The sequence below is a fragment of the Pyrus communis genome, chromosome 13 (genome assembly GCF_963583255.1).
Source record: "Pyrus communis chromosome 13, drPyrComm1.1, whole genome shotgun sequence".
NCBI classification, from domain to species: Eukaryota; Viridiplantae; Streptophyta; class Magnoliopsida; order Rosales; family Rosaceae; genus Pyrus; species Pyrus communis.
In genome coordinates, this window is record NC_084815.1 from 5,171,283 (window position 1) to 5,195,746 (window position 24,464).

Here is a 24,464-nt window from a genome sequence, read left to right on the forward strand (position 1 = left end):
GACTTTATATCTAGGATCGCTTAGATCTTCTTTGGATGTGCGCTTTGCATGGTCTGACTGCTTAGGGTCAAGGGATATATGTTCGGCGATTTTTTTGGGTTTCCATCCTAATTCTTGATGCCATATTCTTGACCTGTTTGCCATATTCTTGACCTGTTTGCTGTGATTATTATTTAGTGGAGGTAGAATCGTCTTTCTGCACTTCAGTTGCTACTGCTGGGGCGAAAGATTTCTTTTTCGACTTCTTGAGAACTTGTACAGTGCATTGTCGAGACATGGCCTAGTCGTCTTTGATCTCTTCAACTGCTCCTCCTAGGATACGAAATCGGATCTTCTAATACTCGATCGAGGTCACAGCTTCAATCTTCACTAGCCAAGGTCGGCCCAATATCTCGTTATAGGGAGATGGGTTACCGACGATCATAAAGGTCTGCGATGAGACAATTAGATGGTTGGTTACGTCGAGCATGATTGTGCCAATGACAGTTGAGGTGGGTCCGTTGAATCTGGTCAAGACCCCTGCTTTGTGTCTGATCGTGCTTTCCAGGCTCATCTTCTGGATGACTGATAGTTGTAGGATGTTAACTAAGCTATTGTTGTCCATCATAATTCTGTCAACGATGGCGTGGGCCAGTAGAACAAAAATCACCAAGGTGTCGTCGTGGGGAAAATCTATTCCCTTAGCGTCTTGTTTGGTGAAGCTGACGATTGGTCCAAGTACAACACCTACACCTTGAACCTAAAAGACCGATCTCGTCTGTTGGATCTTCCTCTTCTTGGAACTCTGATGCTCGGATTCGGCAAAGATTTCATTGATTCGGATCGTTTTGGCTAATGGTTTGGCATCGGCGTCTGTTTCTCACCTTGGCCGGATGGTCTTTCAACATACTGGTCACACTTGCCTTTCTTCACGAGCTTCTCAAGGTACTTCATCCATGTGGTGCATTCATTGGTTATGTGCCCCGGACTTCTGTGGAATGCGCAGAACTTTGTCTGGTCCATTTTGGAGTTGTTAGCCCTCATGGGTGGTGGCAGCGGCTTGAACCACGACTTGTCCTTAAGGTCGCGAAGGATCTGGTTGATCAGGATTAAGAACTAAGAGTATGTATTAGGCGTCGTGTCTCCCTTCGTCAGGGATCGATCCCTGTGTTTGCTTCTTGGCTTGTTTTTGTCGTTGAGTGATTTGTCGCTCACCTTCTTCTAAGTCAGCTATGCGTCTTTGCGTAACTGCTTAGGCGGTTTTGGCCAATGTCAAATTCTCGTCCGTGATCTACTGAGAGCCCATTCAAGAAGGCTGAGCACATAATACTATCATCACATTTCACAATATTCTCCTTCTCCATCTTGAACCTTTTGATATATGTGCGAAGTGACTCCTTCAAGTTATTCTTCATGTTGAAGAGGTGATCAGACTTTTTCTTGATCCAGCGGTATGATGAATATTCCTTAGTGAAAACCAAGGAAAGTTCACTGAAGTTCTGAAAACGTGGCGGCAGGGTGTGGAACCAGTCTTTCACCTCGCCTTGGAGTGTTGTGGTAAAGATCTTACATATGAGATCGTTGTTGTTGGCATAGAAGATCATGACGCTTCGGTAGTGCATCAGGTGCCTGTCTGGATCTTCATCTCTTTTGAACAAGGTGAAATGTGGCGGGTTGAACTTCTATGGTGGCTCCGTTTGCTTGATCTCGTCCGTAAATGGTGACCTGCTCAAGTTGGCCACATCTTTATGGAGGGCATCGTCAGTGGCATCGATGCGCTGGAATCCGCGTAGCTGCTCTGCCACGAACTTTTGTACTTTTTCTTAGATTTACGCCAGGTGAGGCAACGGAGCCTTCAGCTACCCTCGATGTTGACATGCTGGTCCATGTTGCTCTTCAACATGTTATGCTCGTCTGTGCTGCGGTACGAGGGATACCAGTGGAACTTGAGCTGGACTAATCTCGTGGTCTCCTCTGTCCGTTATGCGGCTGCCTACTCTGGTGCCTCGCAGGAGGATCTCCTTGTGGGCCTAGCCTCTTGTGGACATTTCTTCTGGAATGTCCTCAGTGTTTGTCGGAATGTAGACCCAACCTCAAATGCACACTGTAGTGAGCCGAGTTGGGAATGAACGCTTCTCTGCGTATTTAGGCAAGAGAAGACGTTTCCCCAAGAGCCCAAGCGAGAATGCATACTACCCGAACGTACTGTTTATGATAGGCTGAGCAAGTCTTTACTGGGACGTCACTGGAATGAGTCACATTCTTCTGCCTTTATCCTACTTCGGGACACCTTGTCTGGGGCGCACTATATCTCGATGTGCTCAAGGAGTTGGTTTACCAAGGTGGTTTGCTGCAAGAGGGCGCTCGTCAAATTAAAGACCTGCTGAGGTAAGTGGTGTTCGCCATTTAGATTGGAAAAGTCTAGATAATGGGTATCTCCATGTATGGTAGACTGTAGTATAAAACTCAAGCCCAGAGCTGGTATTCCTGTAGAAAAGTGGGGTGAAAATAACCCTGAATTGATCGCGGGACCGGTGGTCAGAATCTGGATCGACGAAGATGGTCTTGGATTTGATTGGGTCGCGGGTTGGGTCGTCTGAGATGGTCGTGGGGTGGGTTAACCCGGTTAAGAGGTCTCTGTATGGGGGCGCGTTGGGGTCACGCGTAGGTTGGCTGACGCTAGGTCACGCCTTGCTCTTCGCGAGCTTGGGCTCGGTTAGCAGCCAAGTAGGCTCGAGCTGCCTCGGTAGATAGTTGGGCCTAGGCTGCTGCGCTGGCTGAGCTTCCGCTGCCGCAACTTGGGCTGCAGTGGTCTAGGCTTCTTAGGCTCGGCCTGCTTCTTCATAGACCTGGGCCCCTTACTCAGGGTTTTGGTGGTCCGTGCGCTGTAAGGGCAGCAACATGCGAACTTGGGCCATGGCCTGGTAGCCTTGCCATGGCTGCTAGGTTACAGCGGTTATGGTGCACCAATTTGTCAATGCAAATTTCCGCCGTCTTCAGCCTTGACGAAAATGCACCTGCAAAACAATTAACACCTTTGATCAAGGACCTAAGCCTCACGCACCCACAAGGTTGGGAGGTTAGGCCAATGGATCTCCAATGCCTAATTCAGTTTCTTTGAGAGAGTAAAGTGTTTAGAGCTTTTCTAGGTTAGCAAAAGCTTCTAAAAGTTGGAAGAATATGGGGTATTTATAGGGATAGGGTCGACCATAGTGTTAGGGTTTTACCCCTACATATGGCGGCATCCTATTGGCCAATGTTTATGGATAAATATTCTCAAGATATTAAATAGGAAATAATATATTGAGATAATGGAGTAATTATCCCTAATTGATTTAAATTGGAATTACTTACTTGATTAGAGTCAATCTTCAATTGGGAATGTATTAAAGATAGGATTTAGGTAATTAATCCTTATCTTTAATACTTTGACTTTTCCTTGCCAAGGGAATGTGAGTTATGGGCAGTTGTATTCAGCTACTGAGACCTTCAAAGTTGTGAGCTAAGCGTGGGAGCATCTGAGAAGCCTGCCCATTTAATGAGGGTAATCTTGTCTTTCTTGAGCAAAAGTCCACGTGTCGCCTCTAGAATTTTTGGGATTATTATAGGCTTCACAGTTGTCATACAAGTAAACAAATTTTTATCAAAGGTCATTATGATCTGTTGCACCAGAGTCCAGAATCCAACCTGTATGATGTTCGACGTCAGAGGACAAAAGAACACGCCCCACACTACCTGTATTGGACAGTGATTCACTAGAAGTGGGTTAGTCAACAAACTTTCACTTGGATCTCCAGGGGGCACGGCTTCTTTGGTACTAGGTGTGGTATTGGCAACGGATGCACGGCTTCTACTTGCTCCATTAACAGCTCTATCATTGGCACATAATTTTTTCTTCAATTCTGGGAACTACTTAGGGACTCCATGCTTCTGGAAACAAGTATCCTCAATATGACGGGTTTGACCACAGAAAGTATACTTCAAATCATCTTTATTCTCCCGAGTAAAATGACGACGAGTTGTCGATGAAGGTGACACATATGGTCGGCCAACAGAGGATAGTCGAGACACCATGGCTACCATTGGTGTCAAGGCTTCTCCGTGGCTACCGACACTAACTCTTCCCATCATGGTAGCATGACGTTGGGCTTCACACCTAACAGTAGAAAATACCTCATCGATAAATGGTAGGGGTTGAGTTCTCAGAATATCACTATGTACTTTATCAAATACATCATGTAGTCTTGCCAGGAAGGCATAAACTCGATCTAATTGAATCTCTTCTTAAAGCGTTTTCAAGGTAAGAGCACACTCCATCTTGATCGGTCTTCTTTGATCCAATTCTTGCCATACTGCTTTGAGATCAGCATAATACAAACCAATAAGACACCCTTCTTGACGAAGTCGAAACGACTTTACCTTAAATTCATAAACTTGAGAGATATCTAAGCCATCATAATATGTTCGTGCAACTACTTCCTACACTTCTGTAGCAGTACGAAGATGGATGAAAAAACCCATGATGGTAGGATCCATGGAATTAATCAACCACCATTTCACAATTGTATTCCCAGTTTCCCAAGCATCATACTCAGCACTATTTTCCTTCGGCTCTTTGATACTCCCTGTCACAAACCTTTTTTTACCACGCCCAGCGATATGCATCTCCAATACTTTGGACCAAAAAGGATAATTTGATCCATTAAGTTTCACGGTATTTGGTATGTTTGAAGCATCATTATGTATCACCACGGGGCTCACAACTGAACTGTCGGTGGTCGTACATGACCCACCCTCCAACTTCAGTCGTGAATTATCTTCGACACCAGCCATTATGACTCACGGACACACAAAGCAGCAGCATGGCAGTGGTTAGAAGCAGCAAAGGAAAAAACAAAACTCCAAGATCCCAACAATAAGCCTTCGCAAATTTCCTGGCAGCACAGCGGCACGGGATGGGTATTTTCCTGGTTAGGGTTACGACAACTAGGCTCAAATGCCAAATAGAATTTTACGGCTTAATTTTCATGTATTCCATAATTCTCAATATAATTACATACAATCCTTGTTACATAAGGAAAAAAAATAAAGGACATAAATATAACCTTCCTAAAACATAACTCTAATAATTACACAATATTTACATTCCCTTTCTACGTAATAACTCACGCAATAAAAACTACACAATTGACACAACCAAAAGCTTTTCTTAGAGAGATAATCAAGGGTCACGCACACATCCACGCCCTGACCAAGATGGTCCTGCTAAATGTGAAACCATTTAGCAATCATAGCATTTGGTAATGTGAAAACATTTGCTGACCAAGAAACTTGGTACGTTGTACGAGTTCATTTGTAGTCAACTTTGGTAACTTTGAACCCTTGTTTCTCTCTAAATTTCATGGAAAGAATCAACTCGAGCAAAAGTCACAGCTAAGTATCAAACTTATCACAAATATGTACCGTCCTCGCATCTAGGTGCCACAACTAAGTATCCAACTTATCACAAATATATATATGATCCTTGCACTTGTGGATGTTAAACACACGACTATATAAGATACTAACATTTCATAATCAAAACGATAATATATCCCGCACACTATGTGTGTGTGAATAAAATAAATAAATAAAACAAAAAAGGATTTAGGAGATGGAAGGAAGTTATGTTTGATGACATGTAAGTGAAGAACATACTTGTTGGATTTGGAATATTAGATGAGAAATAATGTACGTTAAACGGTGAAATATTCAATGAATGTAGTGGTAGATACTAAGATGTGACAAATTGACAATATTGTTTCATGCAACTAGACATGACAAAGCCATGCAAATGTTGTGCATAAACTAATTCTCCCCCTTTTTATTTTTGTTCCAATATGTCACCATCACTAAACCTGGCATTTTCAACCCAACCCGTTAAAATTAGTTTTCAAGTGGGTGATAAACGGGTCGGGTGGTTAACATGTCAACTCGTTAATCACCCATTAAATAATGGGTCATTTTGGATGAACCCGCGAAACCCGTTAATCGCCCGTTTATTGAGGATTTTTGTGTAATTTCAATAGTCTTAATAGAAAACCCTCAGACCTCAGTCCATCTCCACTATCGCCGCACAAATCAACAAACAGCTAAAAGTCATAAACGGGTCTCGCGCACGTCGTGCTCCTTCCCTTCTAGCTCCGGACCTCCGATTATCTCCCTCGTCATCTTCTTGCAACTTCTCTTTTGTCCTTTCTCAAGATTGCTCCTGGTAATCCTCTCTCTCCCTCTCTCTCTCTCTTTTTCTAAAATATGGGTTTTTTGTTGTTTTGGATCCGATTTCTTATGTTTTTTTTTCTTCTGGGTTCTTCTGAAAGTGTGGATCCAATTTTGTTTCATGCTGCTTTCGTTGTCGCTTTTTTTTGTGGGTGTTCAAAATTAAAATTGCTTAATGGGTTTGATGCTTGGAATGAATTTAGGGTTGGAATTGTTTGCAAAATTGTGGGTTTTCGATTGTTTTCTGAAATGGGGTTGTGTGAAATTGGACTACTGGGATTTGGTAGATGGTTACAATGTAGTTTAGAAAGATTAGTTATTTTCATCAACGTCAAAAGGCTTATTAGTAGCAGCAAGTACCAATACACGTTCTTTATCCTTTGTACACAGACCATCCTAATTAACTATGAACTCACTTTTCATTTTATGCATAGCCTTATGTTCCCCAGGATTTTCACGTCTGCCTAACATGCTGTCAACCTCATCAACAAAAACAACACTAGGGGCAATTTTACTAGCTAAGGAGAACACCACTTTAATGTACTTTTCTCCTTCCCCAAACCACTTTGAAGTAATACTTGACATTGATATGTTAATAAAGTTTGCACCAGCTTCAGTTGCAATAGCCTTTGCAAGCATAGTCGTTCAAGTACCCCGAGGACCAAATAACAAGATTCCTTTACAAGGCTTTGCCAATTATCCCTTGCTAAATAATTCAGGCCTCTGGAGAGGAAGCATCACCAACTCCTGTAGGGTGTCCTTCAAATTTTCCAAGGCCACAATGTCATCAAAAGTAACCCCAATATCGCTCGGTGGAATAACATCAGCAAGAAGGTTTTTCTCAAATTCATTTCCAATAACCACATCCTTAAGTGATTTCTTTTTGCTCTTGTTTTCATTTTGAATGCCTTGTAGAATGTTTAGTCCATCCCTAAGACTTTCAGTAGAAATAACAAGTTTGTCATCTTTAACTAAAGCGTTTGAACAATGCATAAGATGGTGACTAACAGCCCAGCCTACTACTTTGTCAACATTTTCAGTTGTAAGTGCTAGATCTTTAATGCAAAGACTTTCAAGGTCACGGTAATCGACAGAAACTCTGTTAAGAACTGAGCGAATGGTAACAATATTAGATTACGATTTCAAAGTTTCAACATCATGTTCCAACTGCTGCTTCCAATCCGAAAGTAAAGCCTCATCCTGGGGCAGCTGTATGGTCACTTTGTTGGGGAAAATCCAAGAGATTCATCCTGTTTTTCGAGCCTGCCCCGTTTTTCACCAGGCTTACTAGGTTTACAGACAACTTGGCCTTGTAGGAATCAGAATTTAGGATTTTCTTGCTGACATTGTTGTAAATCTCCCGAATAACTATCTCAAAAGCGATTTTATTTCATGCTGTTTTCGTTATCTCTTTTTTGTGGGCGTTCAAAATTAAAATTGTTTGATGGATTTCTAATTTGAATTGCATTAAGTCATAGTAGTCATTGCTTTTGGTTTCTTTTAACTAGATGAGTTCTCGGGGGTTTTTTTTTTTTTTTTTTTTTATCTTTTCTCACAGTAGATGGTACTTTAGCAAGTTTAATCTAGGAATTGAGTACAGAATTTGTCCTTGCGGTTTGTTTGAGATACTTGAAATTGTTTTAGAAATCTACTTTTTATTAAGTTAACTGTTAACTAACATGCTGCTCTGCATTTTCGTTGTCTCAACTTCCTTGGCATCTGATGCATCTTGTGTTTATGGTTAGTGCAGATGGATATTGATGAAGAGAACACTGAGGCTATGGAAATGTCAACAGTCAATCTAAGTAATGCGCAAGGTACAACAAGTGCACAAAGTCCTTCAAAGAGAAAGGCTAAAGGTATACAAGTAGGTAAGATATGTCAAAAGAGATCTTGAGTTTGGACTTTGTTTGAAGAATTGCTTGTTGATCCTGATAATAAACAACATGCGAAGTGTAAAAACTGTGGGATAGTTTACGTATGTGACAGTAATTGTGGGACGAAAAACCTATGAATCATATGGATTCGTGTAGTAAAAAACATCTCATTGATATGAAGAAATCTCAAGTTGGACTGTGTTCTCCTCAGTTTAACCATATTAGTTTTTGTGAGCTATTGATTGAGGCCATAGTTAAGCTTGATTTTCCTTTTAGGCTTGTTGAATATGAGGGCATTAAAACTTTGTTTAAATACATATCTCCTGATATCAAACTGCACTGTAGAAATACCATTAAGAAACATGTGTTGAGGATGTTTGAAGATGAAAAATAAAACTTCGAGATTGGTTAAATACAGTTGAGGGAAGAATTTGTTTGACATCGGATCTATGGTCTTATGTTGCAACTGATGGATATCTCACACTCACAACTCACTTTGTTGACAAAGAATGGAAAATACACAAAAGAATTTTAAATTTTTGTCATATGCCTCCTCCACATATCGAGGTTGCTTTGTCTGAAAAAATTAACGCCTTATTAGTTGAGTGGGGGATTGAAAAGAAACAGTTTTCCATTACTTTGGATAATGCCCTTGCAAATGATTGTTCTGTTAAGCTATTGAAGAAACAATTAAATTTTAGAGGTTTGCTATTAATGGATGGAAAGTTCTTCCATGTTCGTTGTTGTGCTCACATCCTAAACTTAATAGTCCAAGATGGACTAAAGGAAATTGATGGATCATCAACGAAAGTTCATGAGTGCATCAAATATATAAAGTGTTCAGAAGCGAGAAAAAATAAGTTTTTTGCTTGCGTTGCACAAGTAGGATGCAGGTAGTAAAAAAGGGTTATGACAAGATGTGCCTACTAGATGGAATTCAACATATACAATGCTGGATAGTGCTATTTTCTATTGTCGTGCTTTTCTCAATTTGGCACTTATTGATTCTAATTTTAGTTCATGTGCTTCATTGGAAGAGTGGGATAAAATAGAGAAGATTTCCAATTTCTTGGGGTATTTTTATGAAGTTACTTGCTTATTTTCCAGAACAAATTACCCTACATCAAACTTGTTTTTCCCAAAGTTCAAAGTCCATTATTGTATTCAAGATGCTATGGAAGATTGTGATGATTTCATGAGACGGATGGGGAGTTATATGAATTTGAAGTTTGAAAAATATTGGTCAGAGTATAGTTTGATTCTTGCCGTTGCAGTGATTCTTGATCCTCGCTATAAATTGGAATTTGTAGAGTGGGGTTATGACAAGTTTTATGGTAAGGATTCTAGAGAGTTAAAGGATGAGTGGCACGTTGTTTGCACTCTTTGGTTGTTACATGGACAAGTTCTCTCATCTTCTTGTATCTAACCCAGTCAATCAAACTCCCACTCAAACAAAAGTTGGAGACAAACTTTTTGAGGTAGTATTCATATTTGTTATTCCTATTTTTATATTGTTCGTTGACATCATTGTTTCTATTTTGTTGTTATATGTAGGAATTTGATAATGTTTACCAAGATGGGTCAACTTCAAATGAAAAAACTGAATTACATCTATATCTTGAAGAAAAGAGACTTGATAGAAAACAAGAGTTGGATATTCTTTCATTGTGGAAACTGGAGCAATTTCGTTATCCTGTACTTTCTCGTATGGCTTCTGATGTGTTAACAATTCCCATCTCAACTATTCCCTCGGAATCAGCATTTAGTAGTAGTGGTAGGGTGCTTGATCAATATCGAAGTTCTTTGTAGCCTGAAACCGTTCAAGCCTTGCTATGTACTAGAGACTAGCTTTTTGGCAAAGGAGGTAAATTTTATATTACTTTGTATTTTTTTTCTTACATAATAGATTATAATTGTTTTCCTTTTTATGTTTAGCTTTAGAGAAAGAGGATGCTGACTTGGAAGAACTCACTGAAGAAATTTTTGACATGAGCCTTAACGAAAACTCGGGACAATGCTCCAATAGTTTTAGTCTTGATTAAGCATGGTATGTATTTTCCACAATAAAGTGAAAACCTGTTTTGTTTGCCTATGAATTCACTACTTCCAACATCCTTGTTTATTTGAATTTGCTGTACTGGGTTGAGTTTAATTGTGTTTTGTGGGTGTGTTGCAGATTTTTGGGTGTTCAATATGCAAATTCTTCCTTGAAGTAACGATGTAATTGGGCAGTACATCTTGATGATGTTGAATACGACATAAGATGTTAGACTATTAGTTAATTAGTTGATTTGGAAAACCCTTGCAGAGTTTTATTAATTAGTTGATTTGGAAGATTTTTGGGTGTTCGATTGCCCCATGGCGTATAGCTATGCTTCACATTTTGTAAAACCCTTATGGAGTTTTATTAATGAGTTGATTTGGAAGATTGTAGTCTGATACATACATATACATATACATACATATACATATACATACATATACATACATATACATATACATACATATACATATACATATACATATATATATATATTGTTAGACTGTTAGTTAATGTTTGTAATTTTGGGTAAAAGATGTGTAATTTGTATTGGAATGCAAAATGTTAAAAAAAAAAAAAAAAAAAAAAAAAAATTGTTAACGGGTGTTAATGGGTGACTTATTAGGCTTAATGGGTTGGGTTCGGGTGACCCGTTAAATTAACGGGTCGGGTTGAATCTGACCCAAACCTAATAAACCCGACCCGTTTACAAGTCTAACCATCACCATGGGTATTGCACATACAATTTAACTTTTTTTTTTTTCTTTTCTTTTTGTTTTTTTTTTTTTTTTTTGATGTTGAGTACGATGCTTTATTAAAAATCAAAAGAGAATACACAAGACTATTATTCTAAAAATCGGCCTAGGTGGGATAAGCAACCGCCTAGGTGGGTTAAGTGGTTGGTAGGCGGGTTAGGCGGTTGCTAGGCAATGGCTAGGAGGTTCCATTGTTTTTAATTTTTTTTTAGTTAAGTTAAGTTACATAGTTTTCTGGGTACTCTACTAAAAAAGAACTCATATTACGAACTAGTGAATTTTCGAATTTTGTTTGGTTTTGATTTTTTCTTATTATTGTTGCATTAATTTGTGATGATGACAATGCCATGATAGCTTAAGTTTTAAGTTTTAACTTACTCAAATTCTCAATAAAGTATATTTTTTATTTTTTAGAGTGTAAGTAGGCACCTATTTATATAGAATATTTCAAAATATGAGAAGACAATATGCTAAGCATAGTACACTAATGATGTGGGTCCCAGTAAAAAACCTTCCCAAAGAACTTATTATTCTAGAGAGTGATTTTTATATACCATTTTTTATTACACTTTTTGCACTCTTTTTTAATTCTAATCATTGGTTCTTTGATTTGTTTGATCTAATAGGTAGAAAAAACCTAGAGTCATTGTGGAGAGTAATTATAGCTAGATGATATATAAATGCATGTATGCTACATAATGAAATTGTACACATAGATCATAAATAAATGCCTACATGAACTAGGAGATCCATCAATGCATGTTCCTTATTTAATAAGAAACATGAACCTAAGCTAACAAGTATTTTTTTTTTTTTTTCCTCAAAAAAGGACAAACGGTTGGCTTCACTAGGTCAATCTATCCTTTTGGGGTCCGGAAAAATACAAAGGCATTTCAGCTTCTCCTTGAGTACTATCTTGTAATTCATCAGCGCTAAGAATTGAACCAAGATGTGACATGTGAAATACAAGCCTAAAATTTGTCTCCAACCGCTAAGTCATCCTGCGGTGGTTAATGAGCACGTTCTTCAGTCAGACCCTTTCTTTAACTCTTCTAAATCTTCTTCAGAAGAATTTACATCTTTTTTGTCCTACATCATTCTTCAACTTAATGAATCTAATCCCACTATTCGTAAGTTCACCAAACACGAACCAAAGCACTTGCTTTTTGTAATTGGATATATTTTATGGATCGTGTCGTGACTCGTCCACTAAACAAGAGGTGTTCACTTAAAAAAAAACACGGCCTAAAGGGTTGTAAATAGACCGAATTAAAAAATAAAGTCATTTTCAATAACAAAATCGTTAGTCAAATTTGTTTATGAAATGATGTGCAATTAAGTTGAAAGCAAAACTACAAATACGAAGTTTTGTACTTAAAAAAAAAATTAATCCTCTTCAAACACAAAACATATCCAAACTTCGTTTTAACTATGAAATCCTAGAGTTTTATAAAAATTTGAAATATCCCGACCATTAGTAATCAATGATTAGCGAGTTGCTTAGGTTAACATCCAATGTAATTTGTGTCACATTTTGTTATATATAGACACTTCTCAAGTTCGTTAAAAAAGGAGTTGAACTATAAGTATATCCCCTTCAAATTTCCTTTTCTTCGGTCCTCCCCCTTTTCACTTTGTTCTTTTTCTTTCTCTCTCTATAACAAAAATCAGCACAAAATATTAATATATTAATATAATTTAGTCGTGACTGTTCAAATATGAAAATACTGAAAGAAAAAAACAAAAAAAAAGATAGAAAGGAAAGAGAACTTACTCTGTTAAAAAATTCCACATTAATAGGGTAGGGTTGTTGAGGCTGCTATTTGACTGTTGCATGGTTGTTGAGGACACATAACTAGAGTTGACAGAAGCACATATTCATACTGACATTTTTCCGCTTTCTGTGTTTTGTTGTTTCCTTTTCACACTTTCTCTAGGGCTTTAATCATGCATGGTCAAAACTTCAATTTTATGGTGTTGCCCTCAACTCAATATGTTCTTTGAAAATATTATGTTCTGTTTGATAATTATTTTCGTTTTTAATTTTTAATTTTGTGTTAGAGATAAAATAGCAGTATGGAAAAAATCGGGGATATTAAGGAATGGACGAAGAAGGGTGTAAGACAGGTAGATAAATATATAATAAAGAAAGATACACAAAATGCAAACTAAAAATTAAGTATGAAAGATTATTAAGTTGTTTTAATAAGAGATTTAAGATGCAATGCTAACTCAAAACAGAAAATAAATCAACCCTAAATTCATAAGAACAAAACAAATATACATGATACACTAAATCATGAGTTTTTTGATATACAAGTTTTTGTCACTTAATATGGTTGAGTATTCCTCTTGACTTATAAATTTGTAAGTGAGGGTCTTAGATTTGATTCTCGTCAAAGCCGAATTTAAACCAATTAGTATGGCTAGCCCATTGTGAAGTTTAAACCACTCTCCACCCCTTAATGTAGATAATATCAAATGTATTTAAAAAAAATTCACCGAGTTTACTGAGATTCTGAGAAAACAAAAAAGCTAAATTTCAAGTATAGTATATGAAATAAATAATTTTTAACATAAACTTAGTCTCAAATTGTTTTTTATTTATTTTTTTCCTTTTAAAAAGAGAACAGCTAGTGGCTTCGTCATGGCACTCCACCATTTCGGGGTCCAGGAAGATTCACAGAGATATTTCAGCCTCTCCCTGAAGATCATCATGCAATTCATTAGCACTAGGAATCGAATTCAGAACGTGTCGTGTGGAATACAGGCTTGAAATTCATCTCCAACCACTAGGTCATCCCGTTGTGGTTACTTAGTCTCAAATTGTTAAAACGAACAATTTTTTGTTTCTTGTGACAAATAATACTTCCCTCTTAGTCTTGACAAATTCCTTAAAACTCAAATGGTTGTTAATTAGATGACTTCCGTTAACTCTTGTTTTTCCTTAACAATATAGGGAGGGAATTTGAACTCTAGTCATCTGACTCATCATTCACCAACAACATTGTGGAGGACTGCCTTGCCAATTAAAATTATAATATGAATCTCGAACATTATTATTTTGAGAATCTACCTGAATGGATTATAATTTATTTGTTTAATAATATAATTGGAGTCTCTAGGACTCTAACTGGTTTTAATAATTTTTTTATTTTATTTTTTTTTTAACTCAAGATAGAAATATTATAGACGAATAGAGAGATTTACATCTTGCGCCAAAATGTTAAACAGGAAGTTAGGCTCAATACAATCCCAAACAAAACCCCGGCCCTCCTTAAACACATACTTAGCCACCGAGGGAGCCGCACTGTTACTTCCTCTATAAACAAATTCGAAAGTCACCAACTCCAAGCCACGCTCTAGAGTCTTTGATGTCACCAAGTATACATTCCAAGCTAAACTTGTGGGTAAGCTCCTTCCTGATCATTTGGATGAGAACCTTGGCATCAGATTCAACAATCACAGTGTCGAAACCTTGCTTAATACAGAATTCCAAAGCATCACGAATTGCAGTGGCCACAGCCGCTGCTGCACTATGGTTATCATTGTATTGATGTATTATTTTGGAGTTAGTTTTGAGGTGTTCTACCCCTTATGTGACCAAAAATAATAAAGTTATCATTGTATTGGTATATTATTTTAGCTGCAATAATAGCATCTTTCAAAAGGTGGCAGGTTCTCACTGTTCCTGTCCACCCTTAGGAGTTAGGATGGTCGTAGTTTAATTGTCTCAACATGTTGCACGTACTGAGGCAGAAAGGACTACATTTATCTGCATTATTGCTACTGAATAGGGCGTACCTAGGGCACAGTACAAAGCTATAAATATTGGTTTGTGGATCTGGTTCTTCATAGATTTTAACGGATATGGATCCGAATCTAAATTGCGGATATCCTTGATTCTTATATTCTAATCATTTATCGTACATTGTACCGTTAAAAATCATTTTGAATTTTTTATTTAAAATTAAACATAAATAGTATTCAATGAAAACTGACAACACAATGTACGATGAACGGCTAGGATGTGAGGATCCCTAGAATCCTCATAAAATGAATCCGAAGAGGATCCTTATCCTATTATGACACACATTTTATTGTATATACGTGACGATTCGGGGACACATTTTGACAACTTTATAAGGACAACTTTGTAATATATTTCAACGATAAATAATTTATTTTTCAGGTTTTCCTTCAAATATTATCTCTACAAAAAATTACTCAAATACAAAATCATATGACTGGATTAAATAGTAGTCATTTTTGTGTTTCTTTATAGAATCATTTTCTTAAATACAAATGAATGCCTAGTTTTTTGTTTTGTTGACCTTTTGCGAGAATGATAAAAAAATGATAAAGTAAAATATAAAGAGTTCGGATCCTTTAAAAAGATTATAGAATGAGAACCCCCACAAGAATGTATATCCACAAATATGTTTCTCAACTATATATTTAGGATTTGGATCTGGGACATACATTTCTTACACATTTTGTATGGCCCATTTCGTATTGTATTTCAACCATCTTAGCCATATATTTTAGTACATCATTCATATATGGATCATCCTTGCAAGAATTTAGACAAATTCAAAATTATTAAAACATTTATTTATATTAAAAAAAATAAACGAATATTGTAATCAGAAAGAAAATGGACGAATATTGTTCTACGAAAGTTCCACAAAGAAACATTTCCTTGGATGCTATTCTCCACAATTTGGTCTAACTGATAAGGATGACGAAAATGTGAATTTGGGAAAACTTTGGGCTGGTTTTTTAATTTGCACATTCACAAATTAATTGCGCTTCGACGGTGATAAATCATAAAAAGAGAACCTAGAATTCCATAAATAAATATTTTTGGGCACTATGGACCCAAAACTTTTTGTTGAAATCAAACCTAAGTTGGGCCTACCCTACCCAGATGTTATAAATTCAAATTAAGCCTAATTAGGGTCTGTGTTAAAATAAAATGTTGGATCATCCGACGACCAGAGGAGCTTCTATGTCAGATTATCTGTCTGTGGGTGGGCCCCACCGGTTAGATCTCTTGCCATTCATATTGGAATTCTGGATCTCTTCCACCAAGATCACCGGATCAAGTGATTCGAACTTTTCAAATTTCATCTAACAGCCCACCTGTTTTGATCCGTTAAAAGCTATGATAATTTTGGACTGTTAAATGAAATTTGAAAGGTCCGAATCACTTGATCCGGTGGTCTTGACAAATCTATGTTAGATTATTTGTATGTGGATGGGACCCACCGTTTAGATCTCTTTCCATTCATATTATCCATTGATATGATCATCACTACTACGCATCCAGAGTTTTCACACAAGAATTAAATTTTTTTTTTTTGAAAAAAAAGATGTTAGTTTCCAATGCGACAAGGTAATAATACGATTTGAACTAAGTCAATCAACCTACTCTGATACAATGTTAAGATTTTAAAGAGACGAACTATTGCACAATAGCCTAATACTAACCATACTAATTTATTGCTCCACTACTAAGTATAAGACATATTTAGTTTGATTAGTTTTTCAATAAACGATTCTCATATTTTCAACACCTTACATGTCTAAGTTTACCTACCTTATTAATCATGCTTTACTACGTTTATTTGTCTTACACATGCATTATCGAGTGATTAAACAATTTCAAAAATTTCATTTAAAATTCAAGTTTTGAGGCACACCAATAATAATTCGATTGACAGTCAACGAAATCAGCCTCCAAATTCTATCAATATTTTCATAAATTGAACTATCAATATTGCCTTAAATAACAATACTTTCATCTCACGCAATAATACTTGACTTGAGCAGTAAAACACAAGTCCAAATGTTGACCACGACCGAGGAAACTAGACTTAGACTAATAAGTGTAATTACTCATAATTTCTGTGTATACACAAATGCGGTAAAAGTAATTAATGAAGTATTACTACTGACCTAATTATCAATGCAGGAAAACGACGGGTCGTCTTCTACTTACCGTGTTGGGCTTTTGATTCGTGGACGGTCCCCACCCTATGAGACCCGGCATACGTCTACGGCCCAATGGCCTACTGTCCGACTCCTACCACTGTACCGTACGCCTTCCCATTTGGAATAAAACTATAGCTCTTTTTTATTTTATAATTTATGGTTTTGTATAAATAATATTTAAATTACATATTAATAAAATATTCATTGTCAATAAAAAAAAAAAGATTCATAAAATTATCATTATAATCCTCTAATCAGAACTAAACATAAATACAAAAAAATGGGATGTAATGTATGTGCCCCCAAAATTTTACATTTTTTTAAAGCCTTACTTACATGTGATTCTAATATATCTATAAATAAAAAATAAAAATTTAACCACTATCCCACAACTGCGTTCTTTCTCACTCTCTTCCTCTCATCTTTTCCACGGTCCACACTAACCACCTACAACCCCAATATGTGGGAATTTTTGTTTTTATTGTGAAATTGTATTTTCTTTTAAAATTCTAATTGAAGAAGGACAACTTTAGGACTATGAAAGTTTCACTCTTTTTGCATCTTCAATTTATATATACTGGTCTTTTACCACACATGTCATAATTGCCTCTTTTTTATTTTTATTTATTTATTCTAAAAAAGTTGAATTAATTACATGTGTTTAAAAGATTAAATAAAATAGATATGTAAGTAACTCGTCCTCATATACGTGAGGTAGTTTTGATTTTAATTTTTATAGTTTTCTCCCTTATAAATTAAATTGCGTTATTTAAAAAATTAAATAAGGGAGCAGCATTTTTTGGTATTACTTTTTAACATATTCTCACTTTGTGTATACGTATAAATTTATTTATTTATTATTTTACCAAAACAAAATTATTGATTATTTATATTATTAATAGGTCCGTAAATTTTTTGGATGACTCGTTACTTGACACCAAATGTCATGAAAATAACAAATTTTAGGTCAACCTATTAACAAATCAGATCGTTATCTATAATAGATAATGTCATATTTTTGTGTTCCAAAATTGTAACTTGCAAGTGAATGAAAGTTGAACTTTGTAAGGAACATGAGATCTAATTTGGGAATTTTCTATAGCCAATCCCATAATTTTTGCTCACCATCTCACTGTAATGGTCACCCTCGTATATATCATTATTGAATGAGTTTAAATTTCAAGATCTGTGTAGTTTTTTACACTTTTTTTTTAGCCATTTACACAATTTTGTTTGATTATAACCGTTAATTTATGTTTGATTTATTTAATTCAATGAATATAATTAACAAGAAATATGTGAGAAATTAAAAATAATATGAAAATCACTAAAGAACTTGAAAGTTGAAAGGGAAAAACAGGGAGAAAATGGAGGCAGCGTTAGGCAAATAATGGTGGTCCCCCTCCATTTCATCATTTCATCATTTCATCATTTCATCCTCCTCCCTCCGTTTAACCCTCTCTCTCTCTCCTCACTTTCTCTCTCCTAACTCAGCTTCAGCTCTCACGAACTGTACAAATCAAATGAGGTAAGAAAATCCGTATAATTTTAAAACAGGACACCCAAAACAAGCAACGGTGCTTTCGTAATACTTCCAATGCCCCAGAACCAGAACTATTAATCTCTCTCTCTCTCTCTCTTTCGTAATACTTCCAATGCCCCAGAACCAGAACTACTAATATCTCCCTCTCTCCCTCTCTCTCTCTCTCTCTCTCTCTCTCTCTCTCTATATATATATATATATATATATATATATCTATACCCACTTGCCCAATTTGCCCACATTTGCTAGCCTTACCCAGGTCTCTCTCACACCCAATTTCAGTCACAGAGACCACTGTTCTTCCCGAGACCTTAATCAAATTACCGGGCTTTTGCTTAATTGATACCTACACTTTGTCCTAGTTGAGAACTTTGAGCAATTTGTCACGGAACTGAGCTCTGTTTCAGTTCAATTTGCCGCCCAATTCAATGGACCCAACCAGAGCAACCGTACCCGGATCCACTTTACCGGGACACGAGCTCGAGTCCCTCCAATTCCGGGAAGAAATTAACCAACTCATGACCGTGCCGCCCGAGAACGCCAGCTCCTTCACCGCGCTTCTAGAACTTCCGCCGACCCAAGCCATGGAGCTCCTCCACCTCTCGCCGGAATCCGACTCTGCTCCGCCGCTGGCCGGCGTCTCTGCCGACCCCCAACACGCGCCCTACGTCCAGCAGCCCCCTTTCAATTCCAGCCTAATTTTCCCTACCAATTCCGCTCTAACCGAACGCACCGCCAAGTTCTCGATTTTCGCCGGCGATGGCTCGCCGGACATTAGCTCCGTGCCGTCGAACTCCGGCGCCGAATTGGAGAAGGTGAAGACCGAGCCGGCCGAGATCGATTCGAACCCTAACTCGTCGCAGCTGACGCTCGACGAGACCAAGAACAACCAGAGGAACTCGGCGAAGAGAAAGGAGCGAGAGAAGGTAATTCCCCGTCCAATTAGGGTTTCTAGGTTCCCCTTTTTCGGAATTTTGCTGAAATTTCAAAGTGAGCAATAACAAATTCGAATTGAACCCCCTTCATTTTGTGAAATTCAGATTAAAGCCCCGACGAAGAAGTGCAAGACCGAAATCAAAGAGGACGCCGAGAAGATGCCGTACGTTCATGTCCGAGCTCGTCGCGGTCAAGCCACAGACAGCCATAGCTTAGCTGAGCGAGTAATCCTTTGATTAATTAAACCCACAATTAATTTTCACTAATCAAATATTTTGTGCTAATTAATCAAATATTCTGGGATTTTACAGGCGAGGAGAGAGAAGATTAATGCGAGGATGAAGCTGCTGCAGGATCTGGTCCCAGGATGCAATAAGGTTCGATTAACTTTTAGGATCTTAATCTTTTGATTAATTGGTTGATTGGGGATTTTAAATATACTTGTTCATTGGAAAAGTGCAAATTGTGCTTTTTAAGATATTATGTGCTTTTTTAAATAACGGTTTTGTCATTGTCACCTTTTCACAAAAGTGCCTTGCTTTTCTACCAAGAAAAGTGCTCTCGGGCAGATAAATTTTTCATTGCGATGGGAACACGGATAGTACATCACCTGTTTTTATAGAAGTTGTGAGAAATTTTTTTTTTTTAAGTTATTAACTTTTTAACACACACATCCCACTATTTGTATAGTGACACGTAGTGTACCATCCTCTACCGGACACTGAAAAATCTCTTTGATCATGTCCCAATGGCATTTCCGTAATTACAATGCAGTTTCATTTTTCATTTTTTATTTTTATAATTTGGAGGAGAATTGAGAAAATGGAAAGTTGTGGTGGGGTGGGGGTGGGTGTGTGTACTGGGTATGGTGAGGAGTCATTTTTAAGGTTAATTCTGTCATATGAAATTTCACTTAGTTTTGTCATGTTAGGAATTTGTACTCTTTTTCTTTGTCTAAATGACTCGTGATTCCAAATTAGTCTCAAATAAAGATATTTGAACTCGGGTGTAAGGCGGCGAACATATTGCCATGTTTGACCGCAGAAACAATCTTATGCTCTTGGTAAATACCCTTTTCTTCCTTCCTCTCTCCTCATGTGATAAGAGGTACGAAGAAAGAATATACCAAAGTGTGTAAGTTATAGACGTCTAACTGACCTAACTCAAATCTGTCGTGACCCACTACTACTAATTCACTTAGAACATAGCTGAATTTTGTTTTAAATGACGGATACTCCCTTACTGACTAGGACATTGTCATGGGGTAATGCTAGCTGGACTGAGTTGTGGTGCTTTGGGGGAGAGACCCCACAATTAGCTGGCATGTTGAATTCGTAGATTTAGATATTTGTGGGTCCCACAAGTTAAAGGGAGGGTTCCCTCTACTACCATTTGTAACAAGTTTGGTATCCATCCCTCGTTGGATGACGGAAAAAGGAAGACAAAAGAAAGCCTCCTCTAACAAACTGCCCTTCACCACCTAACTGCGTGGGACATCATGATGTGAGTGCGTGAGAGTCCAATTTGCATTTCACTTGATTGAGCTGAACCAAAGATCTAGCATGCCTAAGATTCCTATCTGCTGATGGCAAGTTTTTGGGATTTTCTGGTATAATTTTTGTGAAATTACCTCAAATTGGATAGGACAAAATTTCGAATAAAATTTAGCAAGTTACCTTTTCTTCGGTGTAGGTTTGATAATAGAAAACAAATGTGATTGATTTGTATCTGCTCTCATTCATATTGGAGTTGATCCATTGAGCTGTACACTGCTGGACGCTGACGGATTGCAATAAAATTTTACTCCACGTGATTCACCTTGCGGAAAGGGCCTAATGAGGACACTTTCTTAAATGAGTTGTTTATTTTAGTGTATATTTGATTCATTGCATCTGCATCTTGCCGTCAAAATATTCAAGTTTCAAATGTGCTTCCTTGTGGAATTGCACATTTTAGAAGTCATTCTGTTATTCTCCAGTGAAGTTGGCTATTGTATTTTAGTCTGTTCTTCATGCCAACTCCTGTTGTTCAAATAGACACGATGACAATGTTTTTGAAAATGGGAAATGTGGATCCATGGTGATCAGTTTGAGATTCTTATTGGGAATACCTTGAATTTCTGTAAAAAATTGTTCTACTCATATATGATCTTAGTTTGGCTTGATCTGTAATTGGTCTCTTTACAATGACAAGAAAAATATATGATAAAGAAAATTATCTACCCAACTTAGGGCTCGTTTGGAAGTGCTTTTAAAATGACTGAAAGCGCTTTTGATGAGAGTGCTTTTGGAACCAATCCTTAGTAGAAATGCAAGTGCTTTTGGAACCCAAAAACAATTTCACCAAAAGCGCTTTCAGCCATTCTAAAATCACTTCCAAACGAGCCCTTATTTTTGCTGGTCAAATTTTATACGAGGAGCCAAAACATTTTGATCAATAGAGGGATACTCCAGTTACGGGTTCCATCTCGTTGAGTAGAATGTGTTAAATCAAACTTTTTTCTGTTAAAGGATCTTACGAATACCTTGAATCATTTGAATGTTTGTATGCATTTTTGAGAAATATTTTATGCTTCCAATTTATATAGTCACTGACTAAAAGAATTTTACTTTGCAGATTTCAGGAAAAGCATTGGTTCTAGACGAAATCATCAATCATGTGCAGTCCCTACAACATCAAGTTGAGGTCAGACCTGCTGCACATTTCGTACATCTCAAGTAATAGTTTTGACACTGAAATGAAAAGGCTTGTACTCGAAAAAATTGGTTAAAGAATCCTTTATTCCTTTGTTCTTCTGAATAAAACTTAAATGAACTGACGGATTCTTCTTAATCTTGTGTGGGCTATTGGAAGCATAACCAGGGATTGGATATGTCGTCTTAAATCCTTGCATAAAACTCATTCAGTCTACCATTTCCATTTCCATAAGGTCTTAGAAAGTTTGGTTCCCGGAAAATCTGCAACCAATCATATTTAACTTGCCCAGAAGTTGTGCATAATTACGGATCTAGGCTCTGCTTCCTGTCCTTGTATATACCACCATTTTTGGTTTTAACTACTTATGCTTTAGTTATAGTACTGGTAATTTTGAACCATGTTTTAGTGCTATGTTCTGATTCTGGTTAAATTTTACTTTTTGTTTCAGTTCTTATCAATGAGACTTGCAGCAGTCAACCCAGGAATTGATTTCAACCTTAATAGTATATTGGCCGCTGAAGTAAGTATCATGTAGCTCCTTTAATTACTGTTGCATTGTAAAATTGGGAAACTATTAAGCTTGCCCTTGTGTTTTATGATTTTATCACTTGTTCAGTACTTTTTCGGGGGTGTGTTTATGCATGCATTCTTAGGTGTCTGTTTCCAGTTTCCATCATATGCAGTTATGCAAAATTATTATACACGTCAAATTGCTCGTGAAATTGCACCCCTGGAACCTGTAATCGTAATATCATATACTTAATAATAATAGCAGTGTAGATTACCAAACACTTTCTTGGTATGTCAAGTTGAAGATTTTAGATTTGTGATTTACAACATGACAGACTGCAAGCAAAACATTGACACTATTTTCAGTAATTAATGTCAGGCCAGTGGATGGCATAAAAATCAGGCGATCTAAAGGTTGATTATGATTGTTGGTTTTAGAGGTACTACTGAAATTGGGGGTCCATGAAAAAGTAACTTTCTCTTTCGTAATAAATAGAATCATTGTAATTGATGGGCTACAATACATCACAGAGCAAGTTATATCTTTGAGTTAGCTTCAAAAAGTTGATACTGTATGTTTCTGTTACGGATATACTTTTCCCATCCTCCCCAATTTTCAGAGTGGACCTCTGATGGAAAGTAACCTCGCCGGTATGGTTACACCTCTGATGTGGCCGGAAGTCTCAATCAACGCGCACAGACAACCGTTTCAACAGCAATGGCACTTTGACACACTTCAGCAGCCAGGTTGGGGGCGGGAAGAAGAAAATCATACTTTCATTACCCCAGAACCCCCCCTCATCAGTTGCGACTCTTCAGCAAACTCAGGTAGACCTTAGACTGATATTAAGGTTATTGGCAAAGTTCTTTTGCGTATCTCATTTTCGGGCTGACTTATCAATGAAAAATATACATGAGTTGCAATTTGTTTCATTTGCAACTCAAAAAGCAAAATGAAACAACGATGTTAACTTGATTTCGGTATTCTGTACAGAAAATCTGCAGACAAGTCACTTGAAGAAGGAGATGTGAAGACGTAATTGAGTTGTACTAGTAGAAATGTATATAGAAAGTATAGTATTAGCAGTTAGCAGGAAGTGGAGGAAATTCCTCAGTATTCATGGAGAGTTTCGTTGTTCTTCGATTTTCAGGGTCAGTTAAGAATATCCCGATTTCCCTCGCCTCAAGAGGAAATAGATTTGGTATGTTTATCCTTATTAAGTATAACTATATATATATATATATATATATATTACTAACTATGAGGATCATTGAATCTAATACCTATTTTTTGAACTGTTTGATTTGATTCCGATTGTAAAATCATTGAAGGAACCCTTGCTTTACACTACTGTTATTACAAGACTTCTTTGTTCATTGTGCACCATGAATTTTTCTGCACTTTAGCAATTACACGGCTAAGCTGCTGACAAATCTTGTCGAGGATTTGTACACGTTTGATGTCGAAAACTTGTTCTTCGTATTTAACACTACTTAACTACATCCTCATCTGTCACAGTACATCGTTTTGAGTTGAAATCTCATAAATGATAGTCTTTACTAAAGCTTACCGTTACACTTCTCTATGTTTTTTTAGCAAAATCATGTTACAGAAAGGAAGCAGGCCGTTTTGCTAATTATTCGATTGGGCTTGATCTTCTTATGTGAAACAAAAGTGGCTTGTATTTTCAATTTTCAATTGGAGCTCTTTAGTTTGATGCCCTGGGTGAATGGTTTGTAAGGAAAACCAATTTCTGGATTTGCTTTGTATGTTACCGTCTAAAATTAAACCAACTCCATATACTCCATAAATTCCGTTCACTCAGAATTTATGAGGTGTGGGAAACATGTTAGGATTAGTTGCACACGCG

At 37.1% G+C, this 24,464-nt stretch overlaps 2 protein-coding genes across 2 annotated transcripts; one reads left to right on the forward strand and one right to left on the reverse strand.

Moving 5' to 3' along the window:
- Positions 1–334: 334 nt before the first annotated feature.
- Positions 335–1,583, reverse strand: LOC137712127 (uncharacterized). Its single transcript, XM_068451269.1, has 3 exons — positions 1,275–1,583; positions 890–1,074; positions 335–701 (listed from the first exon to the last, which is right to left on the reverse strand). Exons 1-3 carry the CDS (start codon positions 1,581–1,583, stop codon positions 335–337), a joined length of 861 nt encoding a protein of 286 aa, XP_068307370.1.
- A 17,159-nt stretch (positions 1,584–18,742) lies between these two features.
- Positions 18,743–23,876, forward strand: LOC137713523 (transcription factor bHLH48-like). The gene is made up of 7 exons (XM_068452833.1): positions 18,743–19,376; positions 19,491–19,610; positions 19,698–19,763; positions 22,003–22,071; positions 22,532–22,603; positions 23,214–23,421; positions 23,588–23,876. Exons 1-7 carry the CDS (start codon positions 18,879–18,881, stop codon positions 23,623–23,625), a joined length of 1,071 nt encoding a protein of 356 aa, XP_068308934.1. The 5' UTR covers positions 18,743–18,878; the 3' UTR covers positions 23,626–23,876.
- The last annotated feature ends 588 nt before the right edge of the window (positions 23,877–24,464 follow it).

What these genes read in the sequence shown, in the direction of transcription:
- LOC137713523 (XM_068452833.1), top strand. Translation starts at nt 18,879, where the DNA reads ATGGACCCAACCAGAGCAACCGTACCCGGATCCACTTTACCGGGACAC. An exon ending in AGAGAAAGGAGCGAGAGAAG is followed by an intron (nt 19,377 to 19,490) that starts GTAATTCCCCGT and finishes TGTGAAATTCAG; the next exon opens with ATTAAAGCCCCGACGAAGAA. An exon ending in GCCATAGCTTAGCTGAGCGA is followed by an intron (nt 19,611 to 19,697) that starts GTAATCCTTTGA and finishes GGGATTTTACAG; the next exon opens with GCGAGGAGAGAGAAGATTAA.
- LOC137712127 (XM_068451269.1), bottom strand. Translation starts at nt 1,583, where the DNA reads ATGATCTTCTATGCCAACAACAACGATCTCATATGTAAGATCTTTACC. An exon ending in CCTTCTTGAATGGGCTCTCA is followed by an intron (nt 1,075 to 1,274) that starts GTAGATCACGGA and finishes CTGATCAACCAG; the next exon opens with ATCCTTCGCGACCTTAAGGA. An exon ending in AAGAAAGGCAAGTGTGACCA is followed by an intron (nt 702 to 889) that starts GTATGTTGAAAG and finishes ACCAATCGTCAG; the next exon opens with CTTCACCAAACAAGACGCTA.